The sequence below is a fragment of the Anarrhichthys ocellatus genome, unplaced genomic scaffold (genome assembly GCF_004355925.1).
Source record: "Anarrhichthys ocellatus isolate YVR2014 unplaced genomic scaffold, GSC_Weel_1.0 scaffold1, whole genome shotgun sequence".
Taxonomy (NCBI): Eukaryota; Metazoa; Chordata; class Actinopteri; order Perciformes; family Anarhichadidae; genus Anarrhichthys; species Anarrhichthys ocellatus.
Genome location: NW_022280031.1, coordinates 16,519,504 through 16,536,599, shown reverse-complemented (window position 1 = coordinate 16,536,599; position 17,096 = coordinate 16,519,504). Strand labels below are relative to the sequence as shown.

General features: G+C 40.7%; 3 protein-coding genes across 7 annotated transcripts in view; 1 reads left to right on the top strand and 2 right to left on the bottom strand.

The window, feature by feature from the left end:
- Window positions 1–247: 247 nt before the first annotated feature.
- On the bottom strand, window positions 248–5,726 carry hgh1 (HGH1 cochaperone). 3 transcript variants are annotated; one of them, XM_031848754.1, is made up of 10 exons: window positions 5,667–5,726; window positions 4,872–4,992; window positions 4,238–4,376; window positions 3,952–4,089; window positions 3,692–3,843; window positions 3,056–3,156; window positions 2,621–2,719; window positions 1,993–2,084; window positions 1,769–1,891; window positions 248–857 (listed from the first exon to the last, which is right to left on the bottom strand). In XM_031848754.1, the coding sequence occupies exons 2-10, from the start codon at window positions 4,979–4,981 to the stop codon at window positions 630–632; spliced, it is 1,182 nt and encodes a 393-aa protein (XP_031704614.1). In that variant the 5' UTR covers window positions 4,982–4,992; window positions 5,667–5,726; the 3' UTR covers window positions 248–629. The 3 variants fall into 3 exon arrangements, with proteins under 3 accessions (XP_031704614.1, XP_031704623.1, XP_031704606.1); XM_031848763.1 differs by lacking the exon at window positions 5,667–5,726 and adding an exon at window positions 5,541–5,651 and having other exon boundaries at window positions 4,872–5,016; XM_031848746.1 differs by lacking the exon at window positions 5,667–5,726 and adding an exon at window positions 5,541–5,651.
- A 1,529-nt stretch (window positions 5,727–7,255) lies between these two features.
- Window positions 7,256–12,093, bottom strand: LOC116384313 (transmembrane protein 263). The gene is made up of 3 exons (XM_031848841.1): window positions 11,763–12,093; window positions 9,713–9,800; window positions 7,256–8,579 (listed from the first exon to the last, which is right to left on the bottom strand). Exons 1-3 carry the CDS (start codon window positions 11,769–11,771, stop codon window positions 8,293–8,295), a joined length of 384 nt encoding a protein of 127 aa, XP_031704701.1. The 5' UTR covers window positions 11,772–12,093; the 3' UTR covers window positions 7,256–8,292.
- A 1,639-nt stretch (window positions 12,094–13,732) lies between these two features.
- The window catches only part of rbbp5 (retinoblastoma binding protein 5), a 10,904-nt gene continuing 7,540 nt past the window's right edge, over window positions 13,733–17,096 (top strand). Inside the window, exons 1-7 of one of the 3 annotated variants that reach the window (XM_031852419.1) lie at window positions 13,733–13,846; window positions 14,981–15,069; window positions 15,395–15,420; window positions 15,516–15,688; window positions 15,815–15,955; window positions 16,115–16,277; window positions 16,591–16,700. In XM_031852419.1, coding sequence (XP_031708279.1) covers window positions 15,045–15,069; window positions 15,395–15,420; window positions 15,516–15,688; window positions 15,815–15,955; window positions 16,115–16,277; window positions 16,591–16,700 — 638 coding nt within the window. In that variant the 5' untranslated portion in view covers window positions 13,733–13,846; window positions 14,981–15,044. Of the gene's footprint in view, window positions 15,070–15,394; window positions 15,421–15,515; window positions 15,689–15,814; window positions 15,956–16,114; window positions 16,278–16,590; window positions 16,701–17,096 lie in introns of all 3 variants that reach the window. The other 2 variants (XM_031852436.1, XM_031852429.1) reach the window with 2 other exon arrangements.

Genomic DNA, 17,096 nt, shown 5'->3' with positions numbered 1-17,096 from the left:
CGTCGTATAGTTTCAATGAAGCGCTGGAACAACGTGAGACACTAAATACACAGTATTGTGATTCTGTCAGACAAGAATCAGACCTTCAAACCCACTGAAAGTGTGACGAGGAGTGAACCACCAGAGAGTGAGATCTCATTACGTAGTGGCGGACATTTTACATCGTCTCATATCTGAAAACCTCACTTTTACGTTAAAATCATGTCGTCATTCGTTTTTGTAACAGTAAATATATATACATGAATTTGTCATTCATCATTTTTAATTAAAATCATAATAAAATCAGGAAACGCTGTGTTTGAAGTTGTTGAAATGTTGAGACAGGAGGTAAACAACAACAACAACAACAACAACCGTGAACAAGAGTTAACGTCAGCAGATGAAGATGATGAAACTGATGATGAAGCACAGAGATACGCAGCCTGTGAGAGACAGAAAACTTTCTTCTTTTCAGTTCATTACTTACTTTTACTTTTCAACCTCAGCAGTGATGTCACTTCCTGTGTGGACCAGCTGACCGACGCCACAGAGCCTCGCGGCTCTTTCTGAAAACGTCCCCGTCGCGTCTGAATAATGAACATTTAACTGTCTGAATGACAAAAAGCCATCACTTTAACAGAAGCAGGACTTTACCGTATCAGTCCACTCTCCTGTTCTTTGTCTGTCCCCTCTTCATCACTCTTCTTCTTCCTCCTCCTCTCCGCCTCTTCTTCCTCCTGTCTCATCTCCTCCTGCTCTTTCTCCAGCTCCACCTGTTCTTTGGCGTCGGCATCCTTCAGTTTCACCTCCACGTCCTCAGGAATGTCCACATCCATCAGGTTCTCCATCCCCTGCTCCGGCTCGTCTCCTATCAGCACCTGGAGGGAGACGGAGGACGGACATGGGCCAGTTTATTAGGTACACCGAGTTAAAGCTACTATGAGGAACTTTCATTGACGGTTGATTGTGGCGGTCTCTGTGGTGTTTGTGAGCACCAGAATATGGTCCAGCAATACGACCTGGGTCTCCACTGCACAGTGACCTGTGATGTTCCTATCAAAGCGTCTGCCATGAAGAAGTTCTATTGTTGTGCTTTTTGTTCCTGATTCAGGACGTTATCAGACTGAAAAGTCAAATGATCTGTTCTGTCTGATTTAAGGTTAAAGCTGGTCACGGGAGGTCTTCATTCATTCATTATTCACAAAACAGATCATGGTTCAGTTCTTCTGTTGGTTGTGTGTGTATGAAAATAAACAACAGCATAGAAATACCCGTAATCAATTTGTTCAAAATGTCTTGTTAGACATTTGTGCGAAATTGTCATAATGAGCATATTAATTATTTAGTTATGGCCAAAGACAGTGATCTTTCATCACCAAATTCTAATCAGTTCATCTTTGAGTCCAGGTGGACATTTGTGCCAAATTTGCTGAAATTCCCTCCAGACGTTCCTGAGATTTAATGTTCACAAGAATGAGGACGGACATCTTAAAAACACATAATAAAACATGAAAACGAGGCTGTGATTGTGTTTGGAGTCAAAAACAATCACAAACACACGAGTGATCCGTTTCCTGTTTTTGATTGACAGGAGCACAACAGCAGCACACAGTACGATTGACTTTATTGTTTTGTTTTATTAAAAAACACGATTTTATAGTTGACTATTATAATTCCGTTCGCCATTGTTTGGGTGCTCAGCCATCAGAGGTTTCTCATGATTTGGCGTTTAGTGTCACTAGTCGATGTATTTGACAGTAATAATTAAGATGAATTTGATCTTTCCTACCTGGACCAGCTTCTCACAGGCTGCTGTGACGTGGACGTCCTTCTCCCAGCTGTGGAACTCTCTCATGATCGGATAAACGCTCTTGTCTTTCAACGTGTCCCGGCCGGCTCTGGTCGCTGTCAGCTGCAAAAGAGACGAACGGGCAAAGTGTTCGTTATGAAAACAACACGAGTCTAAATGTACGTCTGTGTTTTTCTTTTGTGTCTGTTTTCATTGCGTCGTACCAGTAAAAGTGTTTCCAGCAGCATCTTTCTGATGTCGGGGTCGTCTTCTCTCTTCTTGTCCTCGGGGAGGTACTGCAGGTCCACCGGTAGACCTGAACACCACATCAACCTCTGTTAGACTCACAGCCAGCGTGTCCCACTATTACACTCCCCTGCACACTCAGCCCCAAGCCCATTGGTTCCTACTCAACACATAAATCATTCAAATATATATTCATACAGCTGCTCACTGTGGTTTATCAAACGTTACTTTCACAGGAAGAAGTAGTGCATTTATTGGGGACTATTTTCAGCGGTGGATTAATCCAGCGCCTGCTGGATTAATCAGTGTGTGTCATTAATCAGTGTGTGTGTGTGATTGAGTCAAAATAAACTACAGTGTGTGTGTTCATGGTGATGAATGAATATGTCACCCAGTGCAACAGACTCATTGATGTGTTTTTAATAGTTTCTCCACAACAACGGAGCTCGATGACCCAGAGGAACAACATTTATCAGGGTTTCATACCAAGAAAACACTATTTTGCTCTTTTCATGGTATTTGTTGACAAAAGGAAATATAGAGAATACATCCACAATCGCTCTCTAAAATATGAACACTCAGAAGAGTTGACTACTAGAAACACACCTTCGTTCTCTTCCTCCGTCAGCTCCTCCGGACCTGCCAGCGGCAGCAGCAGGAAGGGCAGGATGTCCACGGCGTCGCTAAGCAACCACTCATGCTGGGCTGCACAGACGTAGGAGAAGCTTGGGATCAGATGACTGGAGGTAACGTCGGACTACAGTTCAGTCACATGGTTTATTCTTTTGGTGTAAATTAATATTATTTTAGGATTCAGTAAGAGGCTTTAAAGGCTGTAAAATTCAATTAAATCAGTTGGACAAATGTAGAGGCAACTTCCCCAGATTCTGACGTAGATTACATCTTAAAGAGACACATTTACACTTTCTCAACATGCATCGTATTTTAAATGCTTCTTGGATGCATTTACGATGATTTCGTATCACACAGCTGTCCGATACACATGGCATGTGGCGTCAATGAGGTCTCTGTGCGTCTCACCGTGGTCAAAGCAACAGTTGCGCAGCGTCCCTATGACTCCGCCTCTCCTCACCACCGACGCCCGGTACTGAGTGAAGGGAAACAACCTCTGGATTACACACCTGCAACACACACAGATAGTTACAACGTGCTGCCGCAGCTGCACCCACACGATGTCTAGATTTCTATTGACTCAACTGTGAATATTTGGGTTGTAGTTCAGAATACTTCTTGAACCAAATATTACCACTGATTTAGACTAATGCACTCTGACTAAAGCAGCAGCTTCAGTCCTCCAGTCTGTGTCCACACATGATGCGTTCAGGCACATTATTTAGTGTGGGTCAACAAATAATCACTGCAGTTACCGACGTACAAATGTGAAGAGGAAGAACAATAGACTTAAAGCAGAAAATATGCTTTGGTTATCTTTGGTAGTTGTTGATGTATCGTTCACACAGCGAGTGTCGTTGTTGTGTTTAAAACTTTGGTCAATCTCCTCTTTCTTAAATTCTGACTGGCCCTGTATTAAGAAGGAAATGCCCACTTTTTACACATCTGGCAAAAATATCCGTTTTGAAAAAGTCCCATAACTGGGCGACGTAGATCTCCCCTCTGTCTAAACATCAGTTCTTGTCCCGCAGTGTTTTCAGTCACCTGTCTTTGTCCATCAGGTAGTTTCTAGCCTCGGGCAGCTGCGTCAGGTTGGACAGCAGCGGACCCAGATAGTGGTGCTTTGCCTTCTTGTTGTAGTCTTCAGTGCAGAAGATGTCCACCAGCTGAGCCAGACCCACGTCCTCCTGGAGGACCTGAAACAAAGAGGAAACACATCTTGTTCTGATGACCTGAGAGGCTTCGTGTACCTGTGTGGCATCAGCAGCTCACTGAAATATGGTGGAGTCGAGCCCGGGACCCACCTTGAACACGGTCTTGCAGGTCTTGGTATGGCGGGTCAGGTTGGACAGGATGGAGCAGATCTGATCAGAGAACAGGTACTCTGGATCCAGAAGCTTCTTCAACAACACTGGAAGAACTTTGACATCTGTCACCAAAACCTGGACGAGACACAACCAAGAACAGCTGTTTGTCTTCAACGAGGCTGTAAACACTGAATCCACAACATCTCTGAGGGCCCAACAGCTTTGTTTTGTTTTATTTCTCTCAATCAAGACGGGATTCTGCTGATCATTTAGGACTGGTCACCTGGTGCAGAGTCTCGTCAGCTGACAGGTTGATGAGGATGTAGTAACAGTCCTTCACAATAGCAATAGAGGGGTCAGACGTCAGAGCAAACACAGCAACCAGTAGCTCAGGTTTAGAGCGGAGGAAGCGGCAGCCGTCCCTGAAAACAAACACACACACAAAAAAGAGAGTTACATGAAACGGTTTTATATCGTCAGGGTATTCGTGCTTTGATTGATAATTTAATTGATAACTGTGTGTTAGAATACTGCACCTTATGACCTTAAGATATGATAATAATGTGGTAAGCAGGTCTAGAGTCATGTTGAGGTGATGTGTCGGTGGGGTTATAATTATCTGTTTATTTATCTGACGTTTGCCTATGGCATATGATGAATCTCTGAAATGACTAACTAATGAATCTCTATCTATCCATCCATCCATCCATCTATCTGGCCTCAGGGAGCCGAGCAGAAACAAGAGTGATGGGTGGGGCTGGGCAATATGGAGAAAATCAAATATTATGATAGTTTTTACTAAATACATCGATATTGAGGGTTCGACTCTTGGTGCTTTCATAAAAACATTTACCCAATTAAGTATTTTTTAATAAGTAATGATCAGTAATGTGGATATAATGACATCGTCGTCGTACCTGTGTCCTGAAAGTCCCAGGATGGAGCCTGTGGTGTGACCTTTGACATCAGGTCGTGTGTCGGGGCTCAGGAAGGAGAGCAGCTCTGCAGCCTCAGATTCACTCAGCATCTTCTAACAGTCTGATAAACACAAGCACCCTTCAGCTGGGACAACAGAACAGAACAGTAAACTACTGATTTTATATATATATATATATATATATATATATACTACGAGCCTCACTGACTGAACTTGAAATGTATGTTGCTGACTACTGTGTCATATAAAAGATGCATTTGCTTTTTTTCTCAACATAAAAATGCCTCAATAACAACGTTAATAAAAAAGAAGACATTGTAAATCATGCAGTTGGTGGATGAGTTGTGTTTGTTGTATTTTATACTGTTGACACTGTGATATAAACGACCAACGTCCACTGGGACAATAAAGTATCTTATCTGTCTTAAAAAATAATAAATGATTATTAAGCCCAACGTTACGTCCACTGTTTACTTTAGTCAGTACGTTTGTTGCCATGTTGGATACATGATGTAATTACTCAGAAAATTAGTCAAAGTTTCCACGAAAGGAACATTTGACAGAGACCTGTGCTTAACTCTTGGACGCTGAATGACATTTAAGTGTCTGTTTTTAAAAATAATACCCACCTGTTATAAAACTATCTTACCTTTAACGAGCTATAAGACTTATCCACTTTTCATTTCACTGTTTCACCTCTTTTATACTTGTCTCCTGACATTAAACAACACGCGTACAGGATACATGTGGAGCCCACAGAGAAAATACCGCATACTTCCGGGTTGTCTTCTTCTTCGTCTCCTTTTCTGGCAGGTTGAACAGCGCTGAGTGGACGCCACTGCCCCCTAGTGTTCGCCACATGTGCAGGCCTCCGGTTTGACGTGCTCAGCTGGATCTCGTTAAAGCTGGATAACATCCCAAAACTGACTTAAGGACATTTTGTACCATCAGAATGAGACAAAAACAAACAGTGAAACTATATTAATTTAATTTTAAAGGTGTGGAAATTTTCCATTGATTTCTTTTATACACCTTTATATATTTTATAGTGTTTACATTTCTGTAAATTCTCTCTCTCTCTCTCTCTCTCTCTCTCTCTCTCTCTCTATTACAGTTTGTTAATTGTATTATTACTGTACACCTGGTTTCCACAAATATATATTACTTTATTTCACATTTTATATATTTATCCTTTTGTTATATTTCTGTACTATTTTATGTCTTAAATACTATTTTTTATTTTTATACATATTTGTTAGAGCACCGTTGAAGGGAGTCTGAGCTCTAAGATTTTCTTGCTCACTTTAATAAATAACTTATCTTGCTACAAAATATGAATGATATATTTACAGTTTAAAACACCCTTTGTGCTTTATCACTTGTTTTCACCTACTTGTATGTAGATAATATTTCTGTTTTTCTTTGTTGTCCTTGTTTTTAGCTGTATGTATATCTATCTTAAACTGTTCTGTGAGTAACATGAATGTTCAACTATTCTCAAAAGTTTATTTGATATTTAAGACACATTTTTAAGGGTTTGCTAATCATTCTTTTACCTCTCTGCATTTGTTTTTTAGTATATTGCTTGAGTGAAAGTATTTATATTGGTACATGTATCTATTGTGCAGCCTCAGTAATTTATAATTGTCTGCTGGTCAGTTGCTCAATAAAACTGTGCTTCAGTTGACCGGAGAATTGCTGCAACCAGCAATCACCACTTGGCATTTCTCCCTTTTCTTTCACCCGTTTTTAAAAGACTGAATTTATAAAATGAATTGCATCAATCACAAAGTAACATCCATGAAACTTCAGTCACACTTCATGTTGGTCACAGTCACAAAATAAGGTGAGTGTGCTGCTTATTTAAGTAAAAAAATAAAAAAAACAATGGCCACTATTATTAAAGGCACCCTGAGGTGTTTCTTCCTTTGGTTTTACCAGTAGTAGTACACCATGGAGCAATATCTTTACAAGTTGTTTCATTCCTGCCGCCATTTGTTCTCTTCTTCTGATCGACAGTAACTTACAAAGCCCAGAAATCTCAAAGGCAGTGAAGAAGACGACTAGAAGCCGGTAAACACAGATGTAAACAATGCTGAATTTAACTCTGCATAATATTATTATTAAAACATTGTTTTAGACTTCAAGGATGCCCATTTTTGCAGTCAGAGAGCACCATTAACTTGTAATTTACAACAGGAGTTTCTCTTCATACACGATGACACAAAGAAACTGTGTCAACATATGATGCAAAAAAAGCTCGTCAACAATGTTTGATACTGAAATCATATTTGCAATTGTTGTAAGAGAAACTCGCGTTTCTTAGACTTTTGTTTGATCACCAGAAAACTTCACACGGACGTCTTTAAACTTCAAAACTACTTTATTGATATATTGGGGGAAACAAAAACACAAACAAGACAATTCACATAGTTTAGTCCCACCAGCAACAGCTCCCATTCAGTCCAAAAGTTGCATTGAAATGCTAATATTGCATATAAACGTTCACGAGTGTTGCCTGCACCACAGCACAGTGTTCGCCTTCTGATTAAAAAGGTACAGCTCAGCCATCACTGAGCAGTTCAGACAACATCAGGAACTTTCCCTCTCAAAACAACCATCAATGAATCAAGTGCTGCTCAATGTCTCTTTAAATCTTTAGAAAACAAAAAGTAAACATTCTTTAAAAAAGGTCCAGCACGGCATTTTGACGTTTCACACATACCGAAAACAAAACACTTTAACAATAATAATATAGCTGTGGAGAAAGAGCTGAGCCCAGTATTTGTCTCCAGACATTTCAGGGAAGTGTTCCGACATGCAGCTCCGAGGCTGCTGGGTGAAGGAAACGCCCCGAGGCTCCTCCAACGGTTTAAAGTAGGTCAGTAGACTGAACGATGTTGCCGAATCGTCCGCTCAAAATGCTGAAACATTTGTATTTTATTCTCAACACACATTTCAATAGTACTTTGATACCTTGGAGTTAAAACAGCACGTTTAATTCTGAAACATGTCACTTAATGTGTAGGTTTGGAAAAGACTGAAGAGGAGGAAAGAGGAGAGCCTCAGTCTGGATTGTAGACACATGGAAATATTCATCCCGGTTCATACGACCCGCCTGGAGCCGGATGATCACTTCCATACGCATAAATCCTCCCCAAGTCAGATGACGAAGTTCTTATGGAGCGTTTCAGTGACTCAGCATTCTGGAGATTCTTTGTTGTCGTAGGATTACTGAATCTGTATTTGCATTAAAAGTCTGGATCTTTGAACGGTGACGAGACCGGGAATAAGCATCAGAAGGCACTGTGTTTGATTGGCAGACAGAGATCAGCTGGCAGCCTCTCGTTGTTGGTCCATCATCATCATCATCATCGTCATCGTCTTCATCCTCCTCGTCGTCACTCGGCCTTGTCTTTCCTCTTTGAGGTGAACGAGACTTTGCTGGCGACCGTCGAGCCCACCGAGGAGACGCCGCCGGCCACGGCCGCCACCCCGCCCTTCACCAGCCCCACCCCCATGGAGGGCACCGTTGTCACGGCCGACTTGGTGATCTCCAGGCTCTTGCCGCCCACCCAGGCCACCCCGCCCACCGCGGCGCCCACGACCCCCTTGGTGACATTGAAGAGGCCGCCGGTCACCCGCCACATTATGCCGGGAGCCGGCACCACGTGGTCCTTACCGGGATCTGTGAACAAAAAGCAAACATACGCGAAGCGTCAATATCCAGTTTTCTACAATTAACCTATAAATAAAACTATGCTGCTTAGTTCCTAGACACTCTTAAAGTTACTACAAGGATCCTTTCATATGGTGCTGGTTTTGTTAGTCCCTGTGGACAAAAGCGGCAGTGTTTCCAAGCACCACAGTCCCTAAAGAAAACCTCTCATTTTACAGCAGCAGAGGTCTGACAGGGAGCCTCTCAGTCCTGGTTCTGGTTCTCCTGGGCCTCCCTTCCCTCCCTCCAGCGGGCCCGGCAATACGGCCCGGGCCTCCAGCAGCGTGGTGTCGGCTCCCAGAGAGGAGAAGCTCTGCTCCTGACCAGGAGCAGAGCTTCTCCTCTGCTCCTAAGACACTGCTGTCTCGCATCTGGTGTAAACTCCGGATTAAGACCAACCCACCGAACTCGTGAGTTCAGTTTAACACGACTCTTGCAAGACACCCGTGAGGCTGAACTGAGGCACAGCGGTGCTTTGTGTGAACATGCTAATACCAAAATGCTAACAATGACAACGCTAACATGCTAATGTTTAGCTGGTATAATGTTGTGTTTTCCTTGCTCATGTTAGCATGTTAGCTTGCTAACATTTGCTAATTAATTAGCACAAAAAACACAAAGTACAGCAGAGGCTGATGGGAAATGTCTGTAGTTCTGCAGCTATTTGGACATAAACAAAAGTCAGACATTAAATACTTATTGGATTCATCCTCTGGGAACCATGAATGTACCAAATTTCATAACAATCCATGAAATACTTGTTGAGATATTTCAGTCTGGACCAGATGACTTCTATATCTTGGGGTGTAATTGGTGCTTTAACATCTTTCTTAACAACCCCTCTACTAGTTTAGTAAACAGTCATCAGAAGACACAGACAACAGAACAACGCTAACAGTGATGTTTACCGAGAGCAGCAGGAGACTAAACTGGTGCAAAGTGTCCCGGCGATACAAATAGCAGCTGTTACACAAACAGACTAACTCCCCTGGCAAAACCAACACTTTCTGAAATAGCAGCAGCAACATGTGAGCACGGATTGCACCATATTCCCCGCTGGTGTTCCAGCGTTTAGCCACACCCTTTGGGAGCTCGCCGCTTACCCTCTGTGGGCTCGCTGTCGACGGGTTCAGCTTCGTCCGGGGCCATGCTGGTCCCAGGCTGAGGCTCCACGATAACGCTGTTCACATTCTGCAAAACAGAAAAAACAAATAGACTCTTTACTCCGAATACGACAACTTTCACACCGTTTCTCTACTTTTAATATGTTCAGTACATGCCGGTGTATCAAACCGTGTCACAGATATGACATACATACACCATCTTCATAATCTTGTTGACTTCTTCTTTGATCAGATATTTCAAACACAATTTTGTGAATTTAATCCTGTATTTCATACATTTAGAACATCATTTAAAGGGGCTGATGAAACCCAATGATGTCAGAGTGATGTCATCAGGGTAGTCTCAGTTTAAACTCACTGAAGTTTAATTTCAAATAAAGCCTGTCTTATAAACTGGTGGTGTGGAGTTTGGAAGATGTTGGTTGTTTATTGGCAAGAAGGGTCTAATGAAAGATGTTGTCCAGCTGCATTGTGGGAAATGTAGGATCCAGTGTTTTTATAGCTTAACTCATACTAGCATCTTTCTGACAATCTGTAGGAGGGACGTCACAAGAAAAGCAAAAAAAAAAAAAAAAAAAATCTTTATTGAAATCATCAGGAGAGCCAGTTAATGTTAGCAGTTAGCTGCTTGCTAACTAAAGGAGCTAACAGCTAACAAACAGAGGGTGCATTGGGGTTCATTATGCTGCGTTCAGGCTCTATTCAGTAAAAATTAGTATTGGGCCAAGTTAATTATAACGTTAACATTGATGTGTTCAAATGTAATATTGTAAAATGAATGTATAAGAAGAAGATATGCATTATGTAGAAGAGATTTATAGCTTTGTGGTATCGAATTGAGTAACAAGAATCATGGAATTTCACTGGTATTTGTTTTGACAACTATATTTCTGGTCCTGTGACATCTAATCTCTACTAAAGTATCATGTTAGCATTAAACATGAAAAAGCCAACACATGATGATGACTTATTGGAGGCCACTTTAGTAAATGTATGTACAGTCTGAATATAAACACTTTAATCCAGTCCTAGACATAAACTACAGACTGAACCTCACACTGGGTTTGTGCTCTTGTCACTAAAGTCTCACAGGAATCCATTGACACTGAATTGATGTCGAGATAGAGATAGAGAGATAGAGATATAAAAGAGAAAACTACTTCAAACCCCGTCATTCAGTGTGAGACAATCTACTTCAACTGCATGACGGATAAAACAAACCTGTCTAACCGACTGGAGTCATATTTAAATATCTGACATACTTATCACATATAAATACGATGTTTAATTAATGTGACCCAGGGAGCTCAGTTTATACATTTTCACTTTTTAAGCCACTGAAGATGGAATCATGACACAAACTGGCCTTTTTGTTCACGTTTTCTGTTTCAATTGACAGAATATAAATAGATAAAGTATAATAAATAGCTTTACAGGCCCTTCTGACTGGTGTCCAGGTCTCTGTGGGTCAGTGGTTTTAACCCTTTATGACCTGTGACCCTTCATATGAGGCCTCCTTATTACAGGCGAGGAACTGCAGCTAAACCGTGACGCTTCGATTATGAAACGACACGTAGAGGCTTCAAAATCAATGTCCATATCACACGTTTAAAAATAGACCATTTCCTTTAATATAAACCACCACCCCACCCCATGTCGGTTCTTCTTGTGACCCCACAGAAAGGGGGTCTGTTGATCAAGCTCTGATAAAAACCTAACGTCAGAAAATGTGTGTTTTAGTTTAATTAAATGAGGATTTGCTGGATGAGAGTTTGAGCAACATTCACAGGAAGCTGTGACGCCTCGTTTAAAAGCTGCTGCACAGATACTGTTCTCAGAGAAGAAGAGGCCACGTTTCACACTAATAAAATAAAACCATATTCAAACTCCACATCATCACTCGAGCAGCCTGCAGCTGAAGAACGGGTCACACAGCCATGTTGTTATAACAACCCCCCCCCCCACACACAGTTTATGAAGCACATTTCTACTTATTCTAACATTAATAAGGATGCCGGTTGGTTCTTACCTTCACCATTGTTCCCAGTGCTTCTGCCTCAAACACACCTGGCAGAGAAACTTGAGACAGCTTCTGTTTCAGCTCCCTAAACCTAAACTGTGCCTTGAAACACTGTTTTCTCTCAGTGAGTGGAAACCTGCTGCTGACTGTTAATGCCGTCTTCTTCTTCGTTGGTTTTTCGCGGTGTTATCGCGTTAAAAACTCAATTAAAGTCAAAATGAACCCGCTGCTTTTATAACTTCTCCTCACGCACACACACACGGAGCTACGCAGCTCTCTTTTCAGCTCTTTGCTGGTTCTGCCGACGTGGCGCCTTCAATAGACACACACAGATATATACCCACACGCACACACACACACACACTGTCAAAGTACACACACAACAACGCACGAGACTTCCGTTTAGCCCCTTCAAATTAAAGCTCTTCTCAGTGATGAGGTGGACTACTTCAAGGTGATAAAGTGAGTGTTAGAGGTGGAAGTATTCAGGTAAAAGTAATAATTAACCATTTTAAAAAAAGTACTTTGTACCAATTAAAGTTATACATTTAAAATGCAATCTAAAGGGACAGTTCACCCCTTAAATAAAAAAATATATTTATCCCCTCTTCTCCTCAGTGCTATTTATGATTTTTTTTGTTTTGGTGAGAGTTGCCTAGTTTTGGAGACATATCATCCGTAGTGCCTCCGATAAAGAAATAAGCGTTGAACAAATCTTCATAAAAATAAAAACTGACACATCTTGGGACGACAAGACTCTTCTGCCAATAAAGTGGAATTTTTCTGTGGAGGAAACTGAAGTTCAGACAAATTCAGTGCGTTTACACAATGTCTAAAATACACAGACATGACCGGAACTGTTTCAGTATTATTTTTGTTAAGTCTGCTTTTATAATTAGGAAATAAGTACTTTTACTTTTTTCTAGCATTCGTCGATCAATGGCTGCTGTTTGATTCCACAGTAAAAGATGCCACTCTGGCTGTTTTCATAACCTCAAGCTAATTTGTTTCGGACCGTTATTGTGAAAACCGGAAGTCGCGTGTGGGCGGTTGATGCAGCTTCAGCTCCGGTTCCAGCTCCGGATCCAACTCCGGTTCCAGCTCAGGATCCAGCTCCGGACACTGCATCACCAGAACACTGTGTGTACTATGTGACATTAATGTTTCTGATCTATGATGGAGATGGGAAGGGAGACTCACGTGTAAAGTGGCATGTGCTGCACACACGCACACACGCACACGCACACACACACACAGGCCTGTATTGAGTCACATATAGACCGGGACCATAAAGTTATAGATAGTAGAAATAGTCAAGGGTCAAGTGCTGCAGTGATGTTGGCAGCAACTTACATTCACTATAGAATAGAATAGAATAAAATAAAATAAAATAAAATAAAATAAAATAGAATAAAATAAAATAAAATAAAATAAAATAGAATAGAATAGAATAGAATAGAATAGAATAGAATAAAATAAAATAAAATAACTGTCATGTACATTCACAGATATAAAACAGATGATAAAATAGAAATATGATTGTATTTTGAGAGCGGAACAGAATCTAAAATAAACTAATTCAAAATAATATAAATACATTATTACATAAAAATGGACAAAGATAAAATCAATGTGGATACACTAAATAAAAGAGACATAAAATACATTTAAATGTATTTACTTTATTTAAACTCAAAATTCAGACTCATTTTTTAAAAACGTTGATTCTTACCTTTATCTCACCTAATATGTTTGTTAATTTATATTTTGTATCAATAACCTAAACTTGCATGTTGACTAGTCACTGATAAACTAGCATGAAATGGAAATACTCAAATAAACTACAAGCACCTAAAAACTGTACACAAGTACAATACTTAGGAAAATGTACTTTCTATTATTATATCTTAACGTCGTTTTTATTTTTGTTCAGGCATATTGTAGGACGCCTTGTTTGGGGTCCTCACTGGAGGCTCGGCGCCAGTCTGCCCGGTACATGAAGCAGAAGTAAATACGAGTGAAAACTAGTGAGAAATCTGTGAAATCAAGTCGTTGAGTCTTCAGTCGTCCAACAATGAATCTAGAGCTGCTCGGTAATTATAATTAATTCGTCTTTGTTCTCAACGAACCTGACTTTTTCACATAGAACATGCTAACACTGTGTACTTGTTGTGGTTAGCATTGCACGTTAGCCTAGCATGCTACCATCAACCAAAACGACGAGTCAAATAAAAATAAATAAAAATAAATTTATTTGTAGATCCACACTGTTAATCTATGTTAAACGTTACATGTGTTCCTAACGTATCTGTCTGAGTGTGTATGTAACGTTTAAACTTATGTTAAAATAATAATAATAGCAGATTTAGCTCTTAGGCTAACGTTAGCTTCATACATTGTCTCTCATTGTAGCGTTATTTGAATTAAATGTTAACTCACGAGGAACTACAGACCGTTACTTTACGTCGTGTTATTTTTATCATATTTATTATTTATTACAACAAGGCTACGAAGCTCGTGCCGTTATTTTATGTTGATAAAATCAACACACAGCTGGTTCATATGACAGCGAGTAACTGTTTATATTCAGGAACATGATGATGGAAAGAAAGTAACAATGCAAAATGGATTAAAGAAAAACATGGAAATGGCAAATTCCATAAAAATAATGAAGTCTTAAATAAATTTCAAGCCGAATAATTGTTTTTTAAACAGTCTTGTATGTTAATGTAGTCCAGGTTTGACATGTCTAAAATGTTTTTGTTTGTTTATCTACAGCTGGTTTGTTATGATCTGGATGGAGGAAAAGCAGTGAGATCAATCTGATTTCTGAGTCAGAAATAGAATAATACTTTTTAAACTAGTCTAGTTTTGACAAGTCCAAGTAGTTACTTAGTTACACATGTGAGGATTGATTTTATACCGAAATAAGACTGTTAGTACGATGTCTATTACCGGTCTTCATCTGTAAACATAGAAAGAAAAGGGAATCAACAGAGAAATAACATCTGTTTAATTTCTCTAAGTGTTCTCATTAAGGGTATCTTTTGACTTGTGAAAAAAACCTGAATTTATTTAATTTCAGTTTGTTGGAGAAGAAATTTTGGAATATCTAAAGGACACGTTTCAAGTCATCGTGTACATTTGCTGCTTCACCCTATTTGTTGGGGCATTCTTTCATGTAAAAAATAAGTAAATGTTTTTTTTCCTTGTAAATGTCCACACAGTTCTTTCTTATGAATTACTGGCTCAGACTTTGGATTAAACGTCAGGATTTCTCTCACTTTACTCATGGATAATTTCCTGCTTCTTTCTGGTGAATATTCTACTTAATTGTTTAAAGTTTATAGTTGAAGTGTTGAACGTACTCGATCTTATTTCCTGATGTGTTTGAAATGAACATTTGACTTTAATCTCAGATTAGTAAACGTTATCTCTGTAGAAATGAAAACATCCTTGACTCTACTGCTATTCCATGCACTCGGCCGCACCACACAGAATATCTGTACCATGTTGATGAGGATTGAACTAGTGGGAGGTTGTGTTTCTGAGTCGACTGGCCCTTAAGTCCATCCTGTATGAATGTTACTTTTTCTCGTTGAATGTTTCTCATCATTGTATCTTTGATATTTCTCTCATAGAGTCATTCGGGCAGAACTATCCAGAGGTAAGCCACCAGCTCTTCATCAAGTTATACATTCCTATGTGAAGCTCCCGGACTGATGCAACTCTCTGGTTTGTTTTTATTGTGTATGTTTTTAGGAGGCAGATGGCACTCTGGACTGTATCAGTATGGCCCTCACCTGCACCTTCAACCGCTGGGGCACCCTGCTGGCTGTGGGCTGCAACGACGGACGCATCGTCATCTGGGACTTCCTCACGCGGGGCATCGCCAAAATCATCAGCGCACACATCCACCCGGTCTGCTCTTTATGGTGCGATGCACTCAGACACATCCACCTATCACCTGCTTCATCCTAAACTACATGCACACGTCATGTCCAATAACATTTTAATGATGAATGGTGTATTTATATATATATATATTTGTGTGTGTGCAGCTGGAGTCGTGACGGTCACAAGCTGGTGAGTGCCTCCACAGACAACATTGTCTCTCAGTGGGATGTCCTGACGGGAGACTGTGACCAGAGGTTCCGCTTCCCGTCACCGATCCTGAAGCTGCAGTGCCACCCCAGAGACATGTGAGTGACCCGAGAGCGCCCGTCTGTCCGTTATTTCATCTGATGAGTTTGACATCACAGGATTTAATTTACAGTTTAATTTACCTTTTTAATCAGTCGTAAGTTAAGTTAATACACTTAGCTACTTTGAACTTACAAGAAATGATGTTTGTGATCCAGGGACAAGGTGCTGGTGTGTCCCATGAAGTCGGCCCCGGTGCTGCTCACTCTGTCAGACTCCAAACACGTCGTCCTGCCTGTTGACGACGACTCGGACCTGAATGTGGTGGCGGCCTTTGACAGGCGGGGGGAGTACATCTACACTGGCAACGCCAAAGGAAAGGTGAGACAACACTTCATTCACAGCGCACCTTTCAGTCACGTGACTGTATTTCTAGACAGAAACAGTGAATATGAATTTTATAGAAGGGAAAAAGCCAAGCGCTTTAAGTTGTAGATCTAAAATGAGAAAATGTCCAGAGATAGAATATAAACAGACACTCGCAGATAACAGACCTCCACACAGACTGCATCTACTTTCACCTGCATTATTATCCCGTGGATCAGATGAAATAAAGGTTAAATGAAAACCAAAACATGTGTGAATATCTCTCCACTTCACTCACACATGTCTCCCTCTGTCTGTTGTTTTGCAGATTCTGGTGTTGAACACAAACACTCAGGAGCTGGTGGCTTCCTTCAGAGTGACAACTGGCACCAGCAACACCACTGCCATCAAATCAATTGAATTTGCACGCAAGGGCAGGTGAGCGGCAACAGGAAGTCTTTCGGTATCGAGATCCTTTATGTTTGAACATCTAGACTACACAACCCATTTAACATCAGGCTGTGGTCAATATAAGATCTGTAATGACCTGTTCACATTAACAATGTACCGTCTATAAGCGGTGCAGACGGTTTGAAGTAGTGTAGCTTGTGATCCAGCAGAGGACGCTCTGAGCATTCACTATCAGCTTGATCAAGATAAAGCGACACCCCTAGGCTCTAGTCCACATGGAGTTCTCTTTGCTCTGTGACACAATCTAAATGATTCCATGTTGATGGAAGCACAGATCCATATTACAGTATGTACACATGATCCACAGAAGACAGCACTTACTTTTAAAGCCCCAGCTGTGACAGCAAAGCTCTTCCTGTGCCC